This window comes from Tinamus guttatus, unplaced genomic scaffold (genome assembly GCF_059628265.1).
Source record: "Tinamus guttatus ecotype Peru unplaced genomic scaffold, ASM5962826v1 Tinamus_guttatus_pri_ptg000530l, whole genome shotgun sequence".
NCBI lineage: Eukaryota > Metazoa > Chordata > Aves > Tinamiformes > Tinamidae > Tinamus > Tinamus guttatus.
In genome coordinates this window covers 3,071,018-3,089,941 of record NW_028289064.1, presented here as the reverse complement: position 1 = coordinate 3,089,941, position 18,924 = coordinate 3,071,018, and the positions used below count along the sequence as shown (strand labels likewise).

At 43.9% G+C, this 18,924-nt stretch overlaps 1 protein-coding gene across 1 annotated transcript; it reads right to left on the bottom strand.

The window, feature by feature from the left end:
• Positions 1-3,301: 3,301 nt before the first annotated feature.
• Positions 3,302-18,661, bottom strand: MAP3K8 (mitogen-activated protein kinase kinase kinase 8). Its single transcript, XM_010217212.2, has 8 exons — positions 18,130-18,661; positions 16,776-17,136; positions 13,936-14,100; positions 12,180-12,441; positions 10,036-10,142; positions 5,996-6,148; positions 5,160-5,406; positions 3,302-3,554 (listed from the first exon to the last, which is right to left on the bottom strand). Exons 1-8 carry the CDS (start codon positions 18,162-18,164, stop codon positions 3,427-3,429), a joined length of 1,458 nt encoding a protein of 485 aa, XP_010215514.2. The 5' UTR covers positions 18,165-18,661; the 3' UTR covers positions 3,302-3,426.
• Between the last annotated feature and the right edge of the window lie 263 nt (positions 18,662-18,924).

The window sequence follows — 18,924 nt, the reverse complement described above, 5'->3', positions numbered from 1 at the left end:
ACGGAGAACGTGCTCAGTCCTACCTGCTCGAGCACAGGAAGCCAACGAGCCGTCAGAAGCGAAGTCCTCGCTCATGGGCCTGGACCTGCCTCAGGAGCAGCCCGTGCAGAGCCAGGGGAAGTTGTGCCCGGCCATAGAAGCCTTCTCAGTTTCGGTCATGGGCAGAGCCCTGTAGCTCCCCTTTTACTTCCCCTGAGCTAGGTCTTCCCCATTAGTAAGTGCGAGTTTCTTTTACATATGCAACTTTTCTTTACCCGAGAGTGTATCAGCTTCTGCCATGGAGCCAGAAGAGTGACCTACCAGCTTTCTCAAGATCAAAATGAAAGGGGCTAATACTCAGTGCAGGGCCTCCCCATCAACTCCGCGCTGCACATGACGAGTACTTGTTTAACTGCTCTGCATTTCTGTTGCTGTGGTTTTTTCTCAAGGGTTAAGAGGGATGGTTAAGAGGGTCATCTAACTCCCAAACAAGAAAACCCTTATTTTAACGTAAGTTGCTCCTCTTGGTCTTTCAGTATTTGCTTACTGACATTTTTATAGGATTAGAAACAAAGATCCTGATTTTAGAAGTACTTAAGACACTAGATTCCTATAGGAAACATGGAAAAGAAAAGCAGGGGGCTGGAGGGGACAAAGAAGCAGTGGCCATGAGAAATAGGGAGCAAAAGAGCTTTGACTGCTTTCCCTCCTCCACGTGTCTCAAAAACACGAGGTTTCTCCTCCCACTTTGCCTTTCTCTACAATTAGCAAAAATAAAACTATATAACAAAAGAAATTAACAGCGAGACCAATCATTGCAAAATCCCAGAGCCAGCCCCCACACTGGGCCTTGTGGTGGCAGAGCTTTCCTACCATCCTGTTTCCTTCCCTTCCCGGCATTCCCCTCGTCTCCACTGCTCTACGTGCACAGCAGTCTGGCAACCCAACTTAAGGAACAATCCTCCTCTTTACAGGCTATTTTTGATCCACTTCCTTCCCCACACAGCCAGGTTCCCTACACGCCACAAGAGGCACCCAGTACGGGACACGCTCCAGGCAGTACTGATCCATGGAGAAACCCCTGCTTCCCTACTGCTTGCAGCTGGCCTACCTAGCAGTCCCCAGCTATGAGAAAGTTTCTGACACCAGTGTTAACGCCTGCTGTTCACTGTGCCTGAACACCTATTTGTTGATTGTGCACCAAACCTTTGAAGCAGCGTTTCTCACGCAGCCTCGTACCACTCACACTGTGGAATTGCCTATAGAGAGCCATTGGTTTGCTCATTTAAACCTTATCACCCCTAGCCAGCAGTGTGCAAGCTCTGATTACTTAGTATTATCTGGCCAGGTATAATTTCCACAGAGTTAAAACAGGACAGGCTGTAGAGTATGAAAGAATATTAAATAGTGAGACCGTCCCCATTTGCCGATTTCTGTGCTGAATCATTTAACTGGGCAGGGCAAGAGAAAAGGGGACTGAAAAAAAAAGAGAAAAATCTTAACATTTTTCAGGTAGCAGAAAGAGCTCTCTAGCAGCCTACACTGATCTCACTGCTGTAGTATTTAGGCAGCTGATAAGCATTTGCATAATACCTAGCCACTGGTGATAAACCTCTTAATTTTATAGAAGGGAGCTGGAGAACACAGACTTTTAACCCCACCATCATCCAAAGTCACTGGAAAAAGGCACTTCCTACTGATCCCATGAATCTCATTAAAGACCAAAAACCAGAAGCAATAAAACAGAAAATTAAACCCAAGTCTCCCAAGGCAAAGGCAAGTATCCAAACCACTGTGTTATCTTGCTTTAAAACATCTACACTGAAAATCTGATGCTTGAATATCTTGATCACTGCAGACAGTTTGAACATAAGAGGTCTGCCCTACACCGCCTTCCTCAGAACAGCTATTCTTCTAGGACTTTGTACTAAATTCAGGAGCAGAGGGGCATTCCCACGATTTTTTACAGCAAGACCGAAGTGCTCCATGTTACCCTCAGCTGCCACCACCATTCAGGCAGCCCAGAACCCCTGTCGTGTTCTGATCCAGAGATTTTGTCAGAAACACTCATCACCCGAGACCCAAGTCTGAAGACCTGTCAGCACTGCCCCTTGCCCAGCTCCCAGGATGTGGACTGATGCACACGATGCACCTGGGCTGTGACAGGGGAGGCTGCCACAGCCCCACGCTGCTTTAAAGAACGGACTGACCACATCACAAGGCACTGAGCTAGATTTATTCATCTGACCATACCAGTGTCAAACTGGAAATCACCTGTTTAAGATCATTTGTTAGACAAGAGCAGTATTAAATAACAGATATATGAAAAAGAAACCATGCTTCAGAAAAGATTCAGTGTACAACATACACAGTATGCTATTTTAATACAAATGCTTAAAAAGAGTCATCCTAAGCATCACGGGGAGTTTTATAAAAGTTTACGTTCTCATCCCATGGGATGTACAGAACTATGCAGTTTACATAGTTTTACTATCATCCAAAACATCATGTTTCAAATGTATGAGGCACGGTGAGAACAACGTAATTCCATTTCCATAGGAACATAAACACAGCTTGTCACTAAGGACACGCTTTCCAAACCATAGCACTCATGACTATTATAAATGTGTATAGTTTTAAAGCATTAAAAAGCAAGAGTCTGGAGTCTGCCCCTTGTTACCAATAGGGAATAACATTTGGTCTACCCTTGAATGCTACCCAAATCATCCTTGAAGTAGCTGTAACATTGAGGGCAGCTGGAGTTGCTGCCCTGCTTTGTGTTGACCATCTTGCCATGCTTCTCCTGAAGCAAAAAACATCCAGCGAAGGATTCCCTCTGCCCAGGGAGAAGAGGGCAGAGGGCCCAACTCAGCCCTGACAGCCCAGGGAAGGTGCAAAGCTACAACACGTGTAACCTGTACATTTGGCTCCAGATGTCTCTGGCTGTAGAGTCAGCTGAAGCAAGTTGGCTCAGCCTGAGGGAGGTCTTGATTCACTCTGAGAATGACCATAGACTGAGTTAAGTCAAAGACTTCTAAGAACTTTTTTCGCTAAGGATAGCTCAGATGGACCAGATCTTACAGCGCATGCTCTTTTTTTTTTCTTTTTTTTTTTTTTTTGAGGGCAATAGCTGCAAGCATATATTATAATTCTTACAAAAGTGCAAGCCCAGCAAAGGAAGATTCCCCAGATTAAGATATTCCCAGCAGCGTTCTTTCTGCTTTCTTGTTGATCCCAGCAGACACACAGACATCGTTGCCTGGGTTCAGCTTATCAGAGCCCCGAAGGGTTTAGCTTAATCATCTGTGCATTTAACACTATTCACATTTTACAGACTACAATGACAATATATTTATGTACAAATTGGAAAATCAAGTCTTAAAAATCAGTTTTTAGAGGTAGAGGTCCATTTCTGACCTGCAGACAGAAACCGTTACCAAGTCAGTCTTAGTCCAATGCTGGTGGTCCCCTAACAATATTGAAGTAACCAGCTAGAGCTCCAAGATCTATGTAGAGGGATCTTTGCCTCTTTAGCAGGTCCGACTCATCTGTGCTCCCTGTACACAATGAGGAATCTAAAAAAGAAGGAGAAGCAGCACGTTGATATTGTACAAATAGCTACATTTATTTGGTTTAATAATTGCAGACTTTGGGGGGATAACTGGCTTCCTATTTGCTTTTATCTAACTGTGGTTTGGAAAGTTTCATTTTTAAGGAAAACATGAACCTCTAACATAAAACATAAGATTTCCAAATCAAGTCATAACTCCAGGCAAGAAAAAACAACTGCAGCTTTCTACTGAAAAAAACAAAGACTATTTGATATTAAAAAAACAAACAAACAAACAAAAAAAAACACCTCTCCATCATCTGGGACACTTGGACACTTAGATAGAGCTGCCTCATTCAGTGAGCCACAGTGCCAAAGGAGAGTTTGGTACAAGAAAAAAGAGAAAAAAAAAGAAAAAGAAGAAGAAAAAAGCCCCTCTAGCTCTCTGCCAGTAGAGAGTTCCCCTTCATTATGGGGGAATTTTCATCTAGACAAAAGATATCCCCTTTATGTCGCTGGATGTGACACTACAGAACAAATCTGACACTACCGGTCACAAATATCTTTTCTTTGTAAATGAATGCAAGCAGCATGAGAGTTCTGAGGAAACCTTTGCAACTGTAGAACTCCCCTGAATACTTTTATAATGAGTGTGCTGAAATCTCAGGCACCTATGTTCAAGTTCCAGTTTAACAGCCAAATATTCTTTCATTTTCAAAAGAATTGATTCAGATGGCCTGTGCTGGTCAAAGGACTGCGCACGCAAGAAGGCAAAAACCATAAGAGCAATGTCATTATGGACAAGGACATTTAGAGCAGTTTAAATGTTAAGTGGTTTCATTGCAACTGCAACAACTACTATGCACTAGAGCATCAAGGATTTTGTATAGGTATCTTTTCAAATAATTATCACAGGCAAATAAACTACTTGTCTGGGGTCCATTTTCAGATGCTTTTTGTCAGGACACTCCCAATAAATTCTAGAAGCAGGAGAAAAGGATTTTGAAGCTTGTCAGCAGCTTGCTGGCATGAAGTTTCCCTTAGGCTTGATATTATTTGAAGATACACTGAGGTTTTATAACTTAGAAATGCACAAGGCACCTGCGTTTCATCTTACAATGACTTTCAAGACAAATTGCTTGTGTTCTACTGCTGACACTCAGAATCATTACAATCATGTATTTTGTTTGTTTGTTTGCTTTTAGGGAGGCAAAAAGTGATGGTTTTGTTGCTGGTGACAGTGGTGGTTGGGGCTTTGGTTTTTGTTAAAAAGCAAACCACTGTTAATGATAAAACAGTGTTAGTACTGAGGAGAATGAAGGCAATTTTGGGACAGCAATCTGTATTTCATAAAGAACTGCCCTGCCTAACTGCCTTTTTTTCCCTCCTTGTGAGTCAATCCTCCTCTAGCTGCAGAACTCAGGCCTAGTTCTTGTCCTGCTGAAGTCAGCGCAGGGGGTTGCACAATATTTAATGAGCTCCGGGTCTGATCTCATCAGACCGAGATTTTTATTGGTCCCTTTCCAGCAGCTTTTTGCGCTGAGTTTGTTTCTAAAGAACTTAGCCGAGTCGAACTCTGACACGAAGTAAAATTTTAGAAGTGCCCAGCAGGTAAGGCCGGTACCATCACCTGTAATGTTTTCTGGCAGCTGCAGCTCCTTCCTCGTGAGCAGCCTTTTCCTCTCGAAGAGCGCCGAGTCCAGGCTCTGGCAGCGCGGCTGCTCCTCGGGCGGCGGGTGCAGGGCCTCGTGCTTGAGCAGCTCCGCGGCCGACAGCCTGTGATTGGGGTTCCTCTCCAGCGCCGCTTCCAGCAGCTCCCGCATGGAAGCGCTGCAGTCTTCAGCAATGTCCTCCAAGGGGGGAGCTTGCTTGTGTATCTGTTGGGATAAAAACGAACCCCCTGAAACAACTATTCCAGGAGCAATGGGAGAGGAAGCCACGGATAGCCATGTTCCTGGCCTGGAAATTCCCCATCTTTCTAAGCAGGGTTGATCAATTACAACTCAACACATAACTGGGCAAAATCCACTTTTGAAATCAGATTTTTATCATAAATTTTAAAACTTGGAACAAGTCCAGGCACGTCTAAAACCTGCTGCAATGTAACTCACCAGATTTCTGCACCACTCTGGATGAAGCAGGGACACAAATTTACCTGGCTTCAGTTTTTAACCTGTAACTTCTAAGCAAAATAGAAGTGCAGAGGGCAGATGAGCTTCTTACAATCAGGTTTCACGCTGTTCTAACCCTGTCCCTGAAGAAAACCAGGGCCTGTGAACTGTAATGCAAACCACAGAGCTGACTCCAGCTCAGCCTCTGTCTTCCCCTAAATGACCAAAACCCACTTCTTCCCTCCTTCCTCCAAAGCAAAAAAAGATTATATAATCTCTATGGCACATATGACTGGAGCTTTCCCAGGAGAACAGGAAATCCAAGCTGGGCCCTGGCTTTTCTAAGGACACTTACAATGTAGAGGTACGAGGGATACGCGGAGCGAGGGTATCTGTTCACCCAGGGCGGGATGCCGGTTTGCATATGGATGATGGTAGCTCCCATGCTGTAGATGTCAGCTTTTGTCGTATGGCCCCTGCAGAGAATGACCTCAGGGCTCATGTAAATCTGCAAAGAACAGACAGAAAAGAAAAAAAAAAAAAAAAGAAAAAGAAAAAACATCAATCCACAGGGGGATACAGCAAGCAAAGAGCAGTCACCACCTTTTGCGAGCAGGAACTCCCCATCTGAAGGGGCAAATCTCAGCACTGGCTGCAGTCTGAGGACCAACCCCAGCCGGGGAGTTGATTTTCTGCCCTGTGCTTTATGGCCATCTCAGAGGTTCTCTGCTCTGGCACCAGGACAGACGGATTTCCCAGGTCTGGCCTCCCTGAGCCCAGCCCCTCACAGGCTCCGGAGCACTAGGGGGTGCCCGAATTGCCAGGTTACTTTGTGGTGGGGCCCCGCTGGAGCTGCTCCCTCCTGCGTGAGTGAATGGAGGCTCCTGAGGGCAGAGGACGTCTCCGCTGCTGGTCACTCGCTCAGGGTGTCGGAGCCCACGGCACAAGTCTCCGTTACACGCACTGCTACGCGGCAGAAGAAGTGACAGAGAAACGTCCATCTGTCCTTCTTGCTCTCTCCCTCTCCTCCCGATATCCAATAAACTGCACATCTGGGCACGACCCCAGGAAACGGGCTAACAAGGCACAAGGCAGGTCTCAGGCAGGACATACACCCAAAACCAGGTCTCTATAAAGTCTTCCTGTGTTCCCATCCTACTAGGTCGAAATAGCTCTTAAGGCAAGTGTCCCCCTCCAATCGTTTTTTTTGACCAGAAATTCCAGTATTGTCTAAACCAAGCTATGGTTTCCACCCAAACACTTCACTGAAGGTCAGATTTGCCAAGTCCTGGAAGAGGCATTCAAGGCAATTCCCGGGCAGCTCCGCGCTTAGGCCGAAGGGAACCAGACGGACGGGATGCAGGAGACACTCCCTGCTGCTGGCAGAAGCTGCGTGGACGGCACCACTGCAACCCCTGCCAAGGACAGGAGGTTTCAACACGACCTCGGCACAGCCCACAACACACCGAGTTAGCCACCCTATTTGCTTCTGGCTTCTACTTTTCCCTCGGCTGATTTGTCTCGAGAGGATCCGCACAGAACTACGATCAGATCAAGTTGTCCTGCCACAAGGAATCATATTATAAGCCAATAAGTGAGACCAGGGCGGAAGCTAAATCATCACCACATAATCTGAATACTTATCATTACAGATTGAGAGCAGCTGTAGGGCTCATGCGAATTCCAAGAACTATTTCCCAGTAAATCACACATCGTATCTGCAGCTAGAACTCCAAATAGGCAGGTTCAGCAGAAGCTACGTCTGCTAGTTACTCCTATCCATTGGCTTCCTCAAAATTAAGATACAGACAGTCTGGCCGCACCTGCAATGTGTGCAAAGAAGGGAATTTCTGCCTTTTATAAAAGTTATTAGTGTACATAACGCAACTGCAGTGAAACTAACTATAGAGAGAAAAAAGAGCTGCCTTTTTGAGGAAAAACAATGAAACAAGAAGGTGTCTGGAGTTCCAGTCAAACTGGGGAAAACAGTCAAGATGCACCTTGATTGCACAGGAAGAGAAGTGAAAATCAGCCACGCGCTGAGGCTGTGACTTGGGCTGCGTTCAGACTCAGCCGGGGCTGTGCTGCTGCCACGACAGGCAGCCAGGCCGACACACGCATCTTCCTTCCCCTTCTGCTGCCGCTGGCCCTTTTCTACCAGCCAGACCGGAGACACAATCACAGCGGAAAATTAGCGCTCTTCTTACTTTAGCTTTTTGGAATAAAATCATGCCCTCAATACTTGGTTAACCTCAGCGGGCAACTTTTTCCCCTTCAACACTCGTAACGGAAGCTTATGTATTTTATCAGCGACAAAAGCGTAACAGAAAGTGTAGGAAATGCCTCGAAAAGCCATTTCCTGCAGAGCACTTTCATCACAAGTATCATTTCTGCACTGTGTGCATTGTACATACGCTCTTCAGCTCTTTCATATTACACAAACTAAAACAACTGTCCTTCAATCACGCAGCATTGCAACCTGTTCACGTTCATAAGCACAAAGTAGATTCACCATGCTCAGCCCTTCCTTGCTACAGGAGTGAATGAAAACCCCAAACTCTCAAAGGAAGGAGGGAAGCATAGCAGAAATGTAACTCCTACTGTCATTTCCTTCATGGAAACCCATCCCAGGCAGCATCAAACAGAAGACAAGCCAGGGATTTCATGGGCACGACTCTGAGCAGCAGCGATATGGCCCTAACAGGGATGGTCACCACCGCAGCGGCACCGCTTCTTGGGGCTGCAAAGGCAGGATGCAAAGCTCAGAGGACCTTGGTCTGGCAGCCAATATCCCACTTTGAAAATCAGGAGAGAAAGACAGCGCTACAAAGACTAACAAGGCTAGATTAGGCTCTCCAAAAGGCAGACACAGGCACTGTGGAGAGGAAGACATCCAGAAGGAAGCATGGGATGAGGCTCTGCTTCTGAGCAGACACACCTATAGTGTAGCCTGCATGATGTTCCTAAAAGTCTTCAAATAACATCTGAAAATCTCCTTTCCCAGTTCTCTCTCCGCAACATGACTTCTGAGCTGGGATGCTGCAGTAAAAATACAGGAGTGCAAATACTGAGAATTGACTACCTCTCTGCACCATCCCTGCCTGCAGAGAAGGCAAAGCCCCGTGCCCACTTGCAGGGCTCTGTGGGCTGCCCCCTTTCTGAGGACATGACTGTAGGCACTTTCCTCCTGCTAACTGACGACCAAGCGTGTTTTGCAATTGCTCTCTCCAACATGGCCTTGGCCTACCCTCCAAAAGTCAAGGATAGATCATTATTAGTCCACTCTACCTGGAAAATTTTCTTTCCTGGAAATTTACACACATCTCCAACCTTGGGAAATTCCCTGCCAGGGCTTCCATCTCATTCCCATAATTTTGCTTATTCTCATTAACAGCACATAAAACCAGAGCACGAGTGCCAGACAGCGTGCTACAGCAAACACAGTGACCAGTCTGAGTTCTTTCCTCCTCTGACTAGAAAGCCAGTGAAAACAAACACTGAAATATTTTCCTCAGAATTTTAAAACCAAAGAACAAGCCTGACATTCTGTGAAACCTTAAATTACCCTACCCTTTCAAGGAATGTTATCTTGTCAGTTATAAGTGTATCTCCTCCAAACACATGCCCCCACTGTGGAACACTATCAAATTGTTAAGTGGCAGCATTTCAACTGACATGTTTCCTGTAACCAACCTCCCGTGGCAAAGGAAAGCACAGGCAGCACAGCAGCAAGCCAAACTAATTGCTGCATCTCCAGCCTGGAAAACTCTTTGCAGGAGAGCAGCCCCAGCAGCGTGTGGGACTCTGCACCACAGCCCTCCCCTCCATCTCTGTGATGTCAGGCAACCACCAGCTGTGCAGTGCACAACCTCCACAGGACAGCAGGGTCACATAGAGATGGGAAACAGAGCTTAGAAATGCTAAGGGACAACATCCACAGCTTTGCAATTTCCATGGTTTCAAAGGAGGAGTCAAACTACTATAATGGATTGCTCATCCAAGCCCAAATCTGACATCTTGGAAGACAACTTTGATAGAGCAAAAAAGCCCTAATTCTGGGCAGGAGAGACTTCAGCTAACAGCTGCTTCCCTGCAAACTGCCCTCCCCAGAGTGCTGCTCCTGCCTTTGCTTTGAGAGGATCCCCAGTTCCTCCATGACTCTAGATGTAATGATCATTAATACATGGGGCTGCTGGGAAGCTAGTACAGTTCAGAATGTAACACCCGATTCACCATTCAGCAAGTTGAAAATTAAAACTTGAGGTGATCAAAAAGTTAAAAACAAACATTCAAATAAATTATTATAAAACTCTTCTGCCTGAGCATCTAGCTTTTAGCTCCAAATTTGAGGTTGAACATCACAGCAATTGTAGTAAAGTCCCTCCAGTTTCTTACCTCTGTTCCTCTAAGGTCTTTGGGATAGTAAATGTCTTCAGTCATTTGAACGCTTAGGCCAAAATCCACCAGAACAGCCTTAGTTGACATAAAGACAATGTTGCTTGCTAAAAGAAAAGCAAAAATGACAGTATTTTAGCTTCTGGTCTCCTGGGATTTTTTGTTTGTTTGTTTTTTACAACATGACTATTTCATTTAGTTGTTAGTCTGAAACAGAAGATCAGCACAACGCATCCCTACAGCCAACACAGTCATTCTATATAAATTATACCTCAGAAATCAAACAGGCTTGTGTAAAAGGAGAACCACTGTTTGCTCATTTTCCTAATTAACAACAACAAAAAAGAAGGTGAGGCTGTTTGAAAAAAAAAATGCTGAGAGCAGGAGAGGAAGATGGAAGACTGGTAGACCCTTTCCCATAGCACATCTAGCCCTGCTCCTGGCTACAATGATCCCTCACGGCCTCCAAGGTTGCCAGGATGCTGCACAGGTCTTGCTATGAGCAAGTGTAATTCTCGGTCACCCAGGAGACTTCTTTATATTGATAATTTAAACAAAGACAAAACTAAATAAGAACTCCAGCCTTTCCACAGCATCCACACATGCTCTTGCACACATCAGCAGCTGTGGCTCAGTGTAAAGGCCGAAGCCAGAATACTGCTGTGAAGGTAATAAGGACTGGGACTTCCAAACTCCCACTGAGTTCCAGTAATATCTAGGGGCTTAGTTTGTTTTCCTTCACAAATCTCTGCATTAAGCACTACTCTGTGCTCACAGGCCTTCTGTCCAGTCAAAGATTTGCAAAGATAATGCTCCATGTAAGCCTTGAGAAATTCAGATGTTTGCTGTCCTGGAAGCCATGGACAAACAAAGTCTCCTAGTTATGCAACAAAAATGAAACACTCCCTTCCAAAGCGGACTGTGGAGTTGGATCATTTTTTGTCTTGACAGATATTTATAATTTTTATGAATTTTTCTTTGGGATTTTTTTTTAAATCTCCCATTTAAATATTTTCATTCAGTTTCATCCTACAGTCTAGTTGTATGCACCCATGCAGAAAACTTGCCCTTTACGTTTAAAAAACACATATATATTTGTGAAAAATACTTTCTTCCAGAAGTGAGCAAGAACATAACATGCAAAAGCAAGCCACCATGACCATATAGAGGAAGGAAACCAGACTTTGATTTCAGCTGTCCTGTTTCACCAAATAATCTTTCAGGTACTTGCCTAGTTATGAGTTTGTTCTCTAGGTGCTATAAAATCATATAAATAAGTTTGTGACTTTAGGCATAACTTTGAACTACAAATTTTAGCCACCATATGCAAGATGATACAGAAGATAACACTGTCGGAAAGGCAACAGGTCCTGCTGTGTATTTGAAATGGTGCTTGGCTCTAGCTCCAGTCTGGGAAACAGAAGGAGCTTGAAACCTCTGACAGGGCCAGCTCTGTTGAAGCAACTCAACAATCAGCAATTCTTGCTTTTGCCATGCTTGAAAATACCCCAGGCTGATTCTAGCTCACTTAAGCAAGTGAATATGCTACTGCAAACTTCAATGCCCTTCGGGCCAGGTTCCCCCTACCCACACCAAACAGCTTTATGATTTTAACACTTGGATGAACTGTTAAAATAAGCTACAGGTCTCAGCTGCCCATAAGAGCAAAAGTCCTGCTCTGTTTCAAGAAGATCCTTCTCTTGCTGAAATCCCTCAAATCCCTGTCTGTCAGCTGAAGGGAGCCTCAGGAGGAGAAGCCACGGGCAGGAAGGGAGCGGGGATGCTCGATGGCAGGCGAGCAGGGAGGAGCTCGGGGCTCCACTAAGAGCCCAGGGTACTCGGGGCAGCGTCCGCAGCACCCGCCGACCCTGACCCTGCAGCCCTCATGGGAACCCACCTTGGGAAACTCCCCAAGATCATCCTAAGAGACATGAAAACAAAGGAGCTGTGATTTCCAAGTGACATTAGTTCCAAACAGAACTTATAGAAAGCGTAAAAGACTGTTATCCCAAGAATCTCATGTTGTTTGTTGACCAGCTCCCCATTTCTCCATGCTTCCCTCTCCATGAGACAGCTACTGCAGTACCAGAACCACTCCTGCAGCTCCAGCCTAAGATGGGACACCCCGGGAATAAAACACGTACGTTTGATATCGTGGTGGATAATCCTCTTGGAGTGGAGAAAGTCAAGTCCTTTCAAGATATGCTTTGTCACCCAGATGATTTCAAACTCTCTCATGGGCCCACAGCTCTCCAGCTTTTCCATGACAGATCCTCCCTCTCCAGCTTCCATAAACAGATGGATAGTTTCATCCCACAGAACAGCACCGTATAATTCAGCAATGTTTTCATGACGGAAACAGGCCTGTATTTCAACATCTGACGGTTTGAACTGCTCCACTGGGACCTACGACATTGAAACAAAACCACATGAAAGCAACTCCAAAGACAGGTTATTTGCACTAATACTAGTTATACTATATGCTAAAATGGGATAATGAAGCAAAGCACCTCTATCCATGTGTTAAAATACGAAGCTTAATTTTGATCTTGTGACTAGTCCTTCCTTTCCAGTTCAGATACGTCCTGTTTAAAGTTGGGAGAGGTTTTGGAATCCTGCCCGAAGAAAAAGTACAGTCTTCCAGAAAAAGCAATGTAGCAACTGCTATTCCCGTCAAAATCTGGTGGTTACGCAAAAGCTCTGTGCAAACTTCCTGGTGAAGGAGATAAAAATCCCACTGCTTTTCCAATGAGCTTTGTGTGTCTCATCTGCTTCACGAGAACAACACACACATTTGGCACGTGGAACAGTACTTGCAGTAAAGAAATGCTCAGCACAGTCTGCAGACTGTGCTCAGGGCTTTTGGCAACCTTAGTTAACTCCTGATCAACACTGCTTTATGGGCTACATGAAGTTTGCTTTTAAAGAAGCACTCGGCAATGCTTCTTTAAAAAGTGCTGGTGGAAAACAGAGCAAGAGCAGGCAGTGTCTGCTTGCAGGCAGAAAGGTTACTGACCATGCTTCCTACTTCCCTCTCCTCAGACTTGTGGTTGTGAACCAGGTAAGAGTTTAATACCATAACTAATGAAAAATACTGTTGGTATTCCTAGAAGCATGAGGAAGCTTTAACTCTGTGGTATGACAAGCAGGAGCAGCAGGCTGCATCTGTGGATATGCCCACATCCATGTGGATATGCTGGTGCAGGAGAAAAAGGACCTACAGCTGCCCCCCTAGCTGTTTTGTACAGAATGAAAGCAAATACTTGCTCCCATGTGCTGCAATATTGAGCACTGTTCGAAGGCTGAGCTTTTGCTAGCCCTAAATTCAAATATGGCACATAGAATAAAGGACTGAAAAAAATGCAGAGAAGAGGGGGGTGCTCAGCAATCCTCCCCAGGCACCTCACAGCCTTCTGCTCGGCTGGGGCCCAAGACAGGAGGAGACCTGTCTGTGAGCTGAGCTCTCAGGGACTTGAATGACAATTATTAAAACTTAATTTTGGAGGATGAGATCCTAAAACCAACTGCAGCAACAGTGTTTTATTACCAGCTTCGGCGGGGACAGGATTTCAGGCCAATGTTCCCCCACAGCAAGTACTGCAGGGACTGTCCCCCAGAGCTACCCCTGAGCAACTACAGGCACTTCCAGCTACAGTCAGTGTGCGGAAACTTTGGAAGTCTCCGATCCAAACTATGAAAACAAATTAACAATTAAAAAAAAAAAGCATTAATTGTAGCATTGTAGCACATTTTTCCTCCCTTTACTGGTCGTGGTTGGCCAATAAAGCAATGGTGATAACCAGCTAACAACAGAATTCAGTGCTGACAAGTTTCCAAACTCGCCGCGTGCACTGTGTTGTACAATGTTTGCTCAGAGATAAAGGCACTGAACTCACATACCAGCTTGCATGCCATTCGTTTTTTGGTTTCTCTGTCTTGGGCTAGATACACCTTCCCAAAAGCTCCCCGAGGAATAAAGTCAGAGCCAATATTCCGGTAAGTCAGCTTCCATGGAAAAAGCAGCACGTCAGAGTCAATTTGATAGCGCCCATTCTTGGGTGTAATCTAGAAAGTAAAAAGAAAGAAACAAAACACTGAACACACTGAAGTTAAAGCTACTTCAGTGCTAATTTGATACACATAGTGAAAAAAAAAAATCACTCATATATGTGCCCGATGCACGTGCTCTGCTCAGTGGTCTTTATTTAGAAACAGCAAATGGGAACAGCATGTGAGGTGTGGCTTCCATTCAGAGCACAGGCATCCACGTTTCTCTCCAGTGACTTAGCTGGCCAAGTGTAAGTTGCAATTAATTGTCTTGAAACAACAACAACAGCAGCAGGGTTAATGAAATTACCCACCTCTTGTTATTAGGTTTACCTGCACATGTTTGTTCTTCCTGTAATCTGCTAACTTGTTATGCCACATGCCTGTTACTCACAGGCTATCGTGCACAACGTGAGCAAGAGTTTCAGCATTTCCTAATATCGCATGTACTCCTGGGGTACAGGCTGTCCATCTCGTACCAGGATGTCTGCTGCCCAGCCAAAGAAGCCTGCTTGGATTTCAGCAGCTGCCCTGCTTAGCTCAGGAGAAGAGCAGCAGTCACAGTCCCTGCCTGCCTTAGGCAGGCAGTGTGAGGAGTTCGGGTCTCCGTATTGTCAACAGGCTCCTCCAGAACACGACCCGAAGCACCCGAGTGAGGCTCTTGCTCTAAAACAGCCCCTTCCCTCCGTGCATTGCAGAGAGAAACCAAGCTCTGCAATGTTACCACTGCTTTAGGTTTAATAACTTACATCTTAGAAAATCACAAGAATAACATTTCTTGCAACTGTGTTTCTAATTACTTCAGAGATATACAGTATTACCAGTACCCCCAATACTGTTAACCTCTTTACTGCTACTCGATCAAAAATCTTCACTTCTAGATATGTAAATACAGATCAAGGATTTTTATAACTCCAGGTCTTCCCACCGTCTCACCTCTTCAGCTCCTTCCTAATATTAGAAGGTTTAATTGCTGTTTTTAGGTTTCTTTCTAAGACATCATGCACATAATCTCCCTGTGCTTTAATCACCTTCGTGTTTTTCAATTAGGAAAATATTTGACAACTAAAAGCATCATTTATGATTAGTATCTAAATAAGAAAGTTAATTCTCAGAAACTCTAAACTGTTAAGAGCCGGGAGGGGTGCTGTATTGTAGTAAAAGTATTTTGCCAAGAGCCTCCCATCTCATGACCAGAGCCCAGGTGAACCCTGTAACAACCCGTGCATCTTTCCTGCAAGCCTCTGTGTCTCAAAGGGCTGAGAGCAGCTGAGCCGCTTGGTAAATGATATGGACAGATCTGCACGGACTGCGGAGTGAAAAAGAGCCACCAGTGTCATCCTGCTCACATTTCAGGAGTTTACCTTGGACTAGCTTCTAGCCTGAAAGCTCCTAGTGTTGTGAAAGCAAATGCTCATTGGTGGCTGCAGAGCATCTCCCAGCTTAGTTTCAACCAAATACAGCTGGTGTGTTCAAGCATCTTTCAGATGTGAGCTGCAGCAAGGTCAGAGGGGTCAGCAGGCAATAAGAAACACACACTAGATCCCAAATAAATGCTATAGATATTTACAGCGCTGGTGCATTCGCTGGGATGCATTTAAAAGTAATGCCCTGCCTCCAATCCTCAGTTGCCCAATGGGTCACGTGCACCTAATAACACTTGGTTCATACCAGTTGTATGCATCCATAGAAGCAGTATGCAAGCAAAACAACCACGAGTATGTAGAACAGTGTCTGTCCCAAGTATGGAAAGCATTTAATGTTAGTAATTGTCACTTCAGCATTACAGAGTTTAAAAAGTGACTGTTTTGCAATGCTGCAACACTCCCTGCAAGTCAGAATAAAACAACACTCTGATATTTCACATCTGAGTAAAGAGTAAGCCTAATAAGGAACCAATGCTCATATAAAAACCATATTCCATAGAAGATTTCTGACATAACAGATTTAGACTATATTAAGAAACTAAAACTGCAGGACAAAGGTTTTAGCACAAACTTCCATTTCATGATGTTTTGTTTCCAAAGCAGCTGATTTTCAACAGTAGCACAATGGCATTCATTTCTATGGATGCTTGTAGAACACAAAACATTTCGGGGAAAAAAAAAATCTCAACATAACTGTGCTAGTAGGTTGCAATGTATGTTATATAATATAGCAATCTTGAGAGTAATTTTGACATACAGTCGATACTATACATCATTTATTTTTGTATTACCACGTTTTACAACATTTTGTCCAGAGAGAATGAGCAAATTCAGCAATTCTACTGAAACAGATCCTAACCTTTTACTTGAGAGTTTTGCGTAACAGACTGTTATTGGATGGACACAAGGCATTGGAAAAACCCTTATAATCTCCCCAGTCCTTCCTGTATGACGTTACAACTGTGCCTTCCTCTCTTCTACTGTGTGTCTCAAGTATGCCTTCCATGTTGGACTGTGTCTTCTAATCTCCAGGAGTACTGAGAAGCAAAAGCACTGTGGATCCTTCTAAACAAAAGACCTTTTTTTCCATGAGTCCCTGAGATTACTGCGGCAAGATTGACAGCCTCAGAGATGCCCTCCAGCCTCATGTTCCTGCAGGGAGTGATGTTCTGACTGTGTCTCCTAAGGCTGATCTTTATTTAGATTCATCAACCACTTGTATCAACTAACAATAAATAACTTTAAAAAAATTAAAAGGAGACATACCATATTCAAGAGGATTCCAGATTCTTGCTGTCGACATCCTTTACGTTGTTTCGCAGTGTCAGACACCTGATTTGCAAAAGCAAGCAAGTCTTCCACAGTCCCGTATTTGACACATGACATGAGCGAAACTTCCCTTTCACAAAACAGTAAAGATTCTGCACGTTCTTCATTTTGATTCGCCTCTTCACACATTGTTATTATGCTGTCTTCATAAACTGCGAGGTCCCCATCTGGATAAAGGTTTTCCATGATGTCTATCACCTCAGACATATTTAAATTAGTTAGCAACAACTCAATTTCGTCTTTGCTATCACTACCAGTGCTCATATACTCCATTACTGTCCACTTTGCAAAACCACTCCTGAAAAAAAGAAACAAACAAACCTGAAATCTCTTCGTCTAAAGTTGTTTCAGCAAAGCAAGAATGAAAGCTTGTCATTATATAGTTAAATTTAAACTGAGTATCTTGTATTACGAGAAAAAAAAAAGGCATGATTAGTAACATGGGTGAAGAGGAGATAGAAAAAAAACAAAGTCTTTATTAGAGGAATTTTGTTTGAAAGCTTTTGTGAACATTTCCAATCATTCACTCTTGAAGTTTTCTTTATCAGGGATTTTCATTAGAGGTGCTGGCATAAGAAGGAAGCATGAACTAGGCACATCTTGCTAGATTATGCAAAAATTAGGAATTATCTGTCATTCAGGTGAGACTTTATAGAAAGCAATAGAATAGGACAAACATATATATATATATACACACACACACACACCCGTTTCATATCCTTACAAACTAATCAACTTTAAAGATGGATTCATCATTTTGAAATGGATGGGAGAGAAAAGTGTTTTATAGAAGTTTAACCCCAAATGTCCTTCAGCAACTTAATGTGTCCACAAAGAGGAGAAACTCATGGAGCAAGAGCATTAGAACAGCAAAAAGAACACTTAGTATCATTGTACCATGCACGAGGAAGTCACCAGCGGAAACACACCACCCATTTTGGGGCATCATTATAGTCCAGAACTGGATTTCAGCTGAAATTTTCATCCAATTAAGAAGATGATCAGGAACTGATGCATCATAAGAGCAATGAGCTTTTGTAGCAGTTTCCACCAGTTTGTTCTGCCCTTACTATTTCAAACAATAACTTTTAAGATAGATCTTGAGCATTTTACTGAAGGGGACTTTAATGACAGCAAACTGGATTTCTTGTCCCACGCAGTTCCCACCCATCCCAGGTTCCTAACATGAGCCAGGGAGAGTTTTTGTATTCACGTTAAAATCATATATGCACAGTCATTAAAATACTTACACAAATAGTTTTCAACATGAAAAATTTCAATGAATGCTTACCTTATATTTATTCCAGTTACATCACACAAAAACATCAAAAATGCCTCAATATAGTCCCTCAAGTTGTCACGTGTCTTGCAGCCGTATTTAGCAGTGATGATAATTTCACAGCATGCGGTAGCAGTCTATTAAAAAAGCAAAACAAAGTAAAGCAATGGCAGAGGCTCTCAAGCAGATGGACTGGTCTCTACTCATACGATCATTTGCTTCACAGGCTTCATGGAAAGAAAAACTAGTAATCACAATGCTGAGATAATAGGGGATTTTTGCAGGAAGAAAAAAAGACAGCTCAAACGAGTCAAGCTGCTGCACGATCATCTGGTTTTCCAAGTAGTGCTGAAAAATAAGTTTTCCATAGGAAGCTTCTGAGTTTTATTCTTTCTGCCTGATGTCTTGCAAGGAACTAAGAAGAATCTTCTTCTCCTCTAGCAGAGATGAGTAAAACCCATTCTATTTACAGAGCTCTCATTTCCCATTTTCATAATCCACTGCAAACACCTCTTTAGGGCAACAGTTAGCAAAAAGGAGAAAAAAAAAAGATTTAAAAAATAAAAGAAAAAAAGGAAATAAAAAGAACGAAGCGCAACCTCTGTATCTCAGGGACAAGCAGCAGAGTGGCACACGGGGCCCCGAAGCAGCGCCCTTTACCTAGGCGCTGTCTCCGCTCTGATCGCTATCGCCCTCCCCTGCGCGCGAGGACACCGCAGCTCTGTGGTGCATATTTCCCATGGGTTAGAGAGTATTTACGTCAGCTCTCGCGTCGAAGAAAACGGAGTAAAATGACGCGGCCGCCTT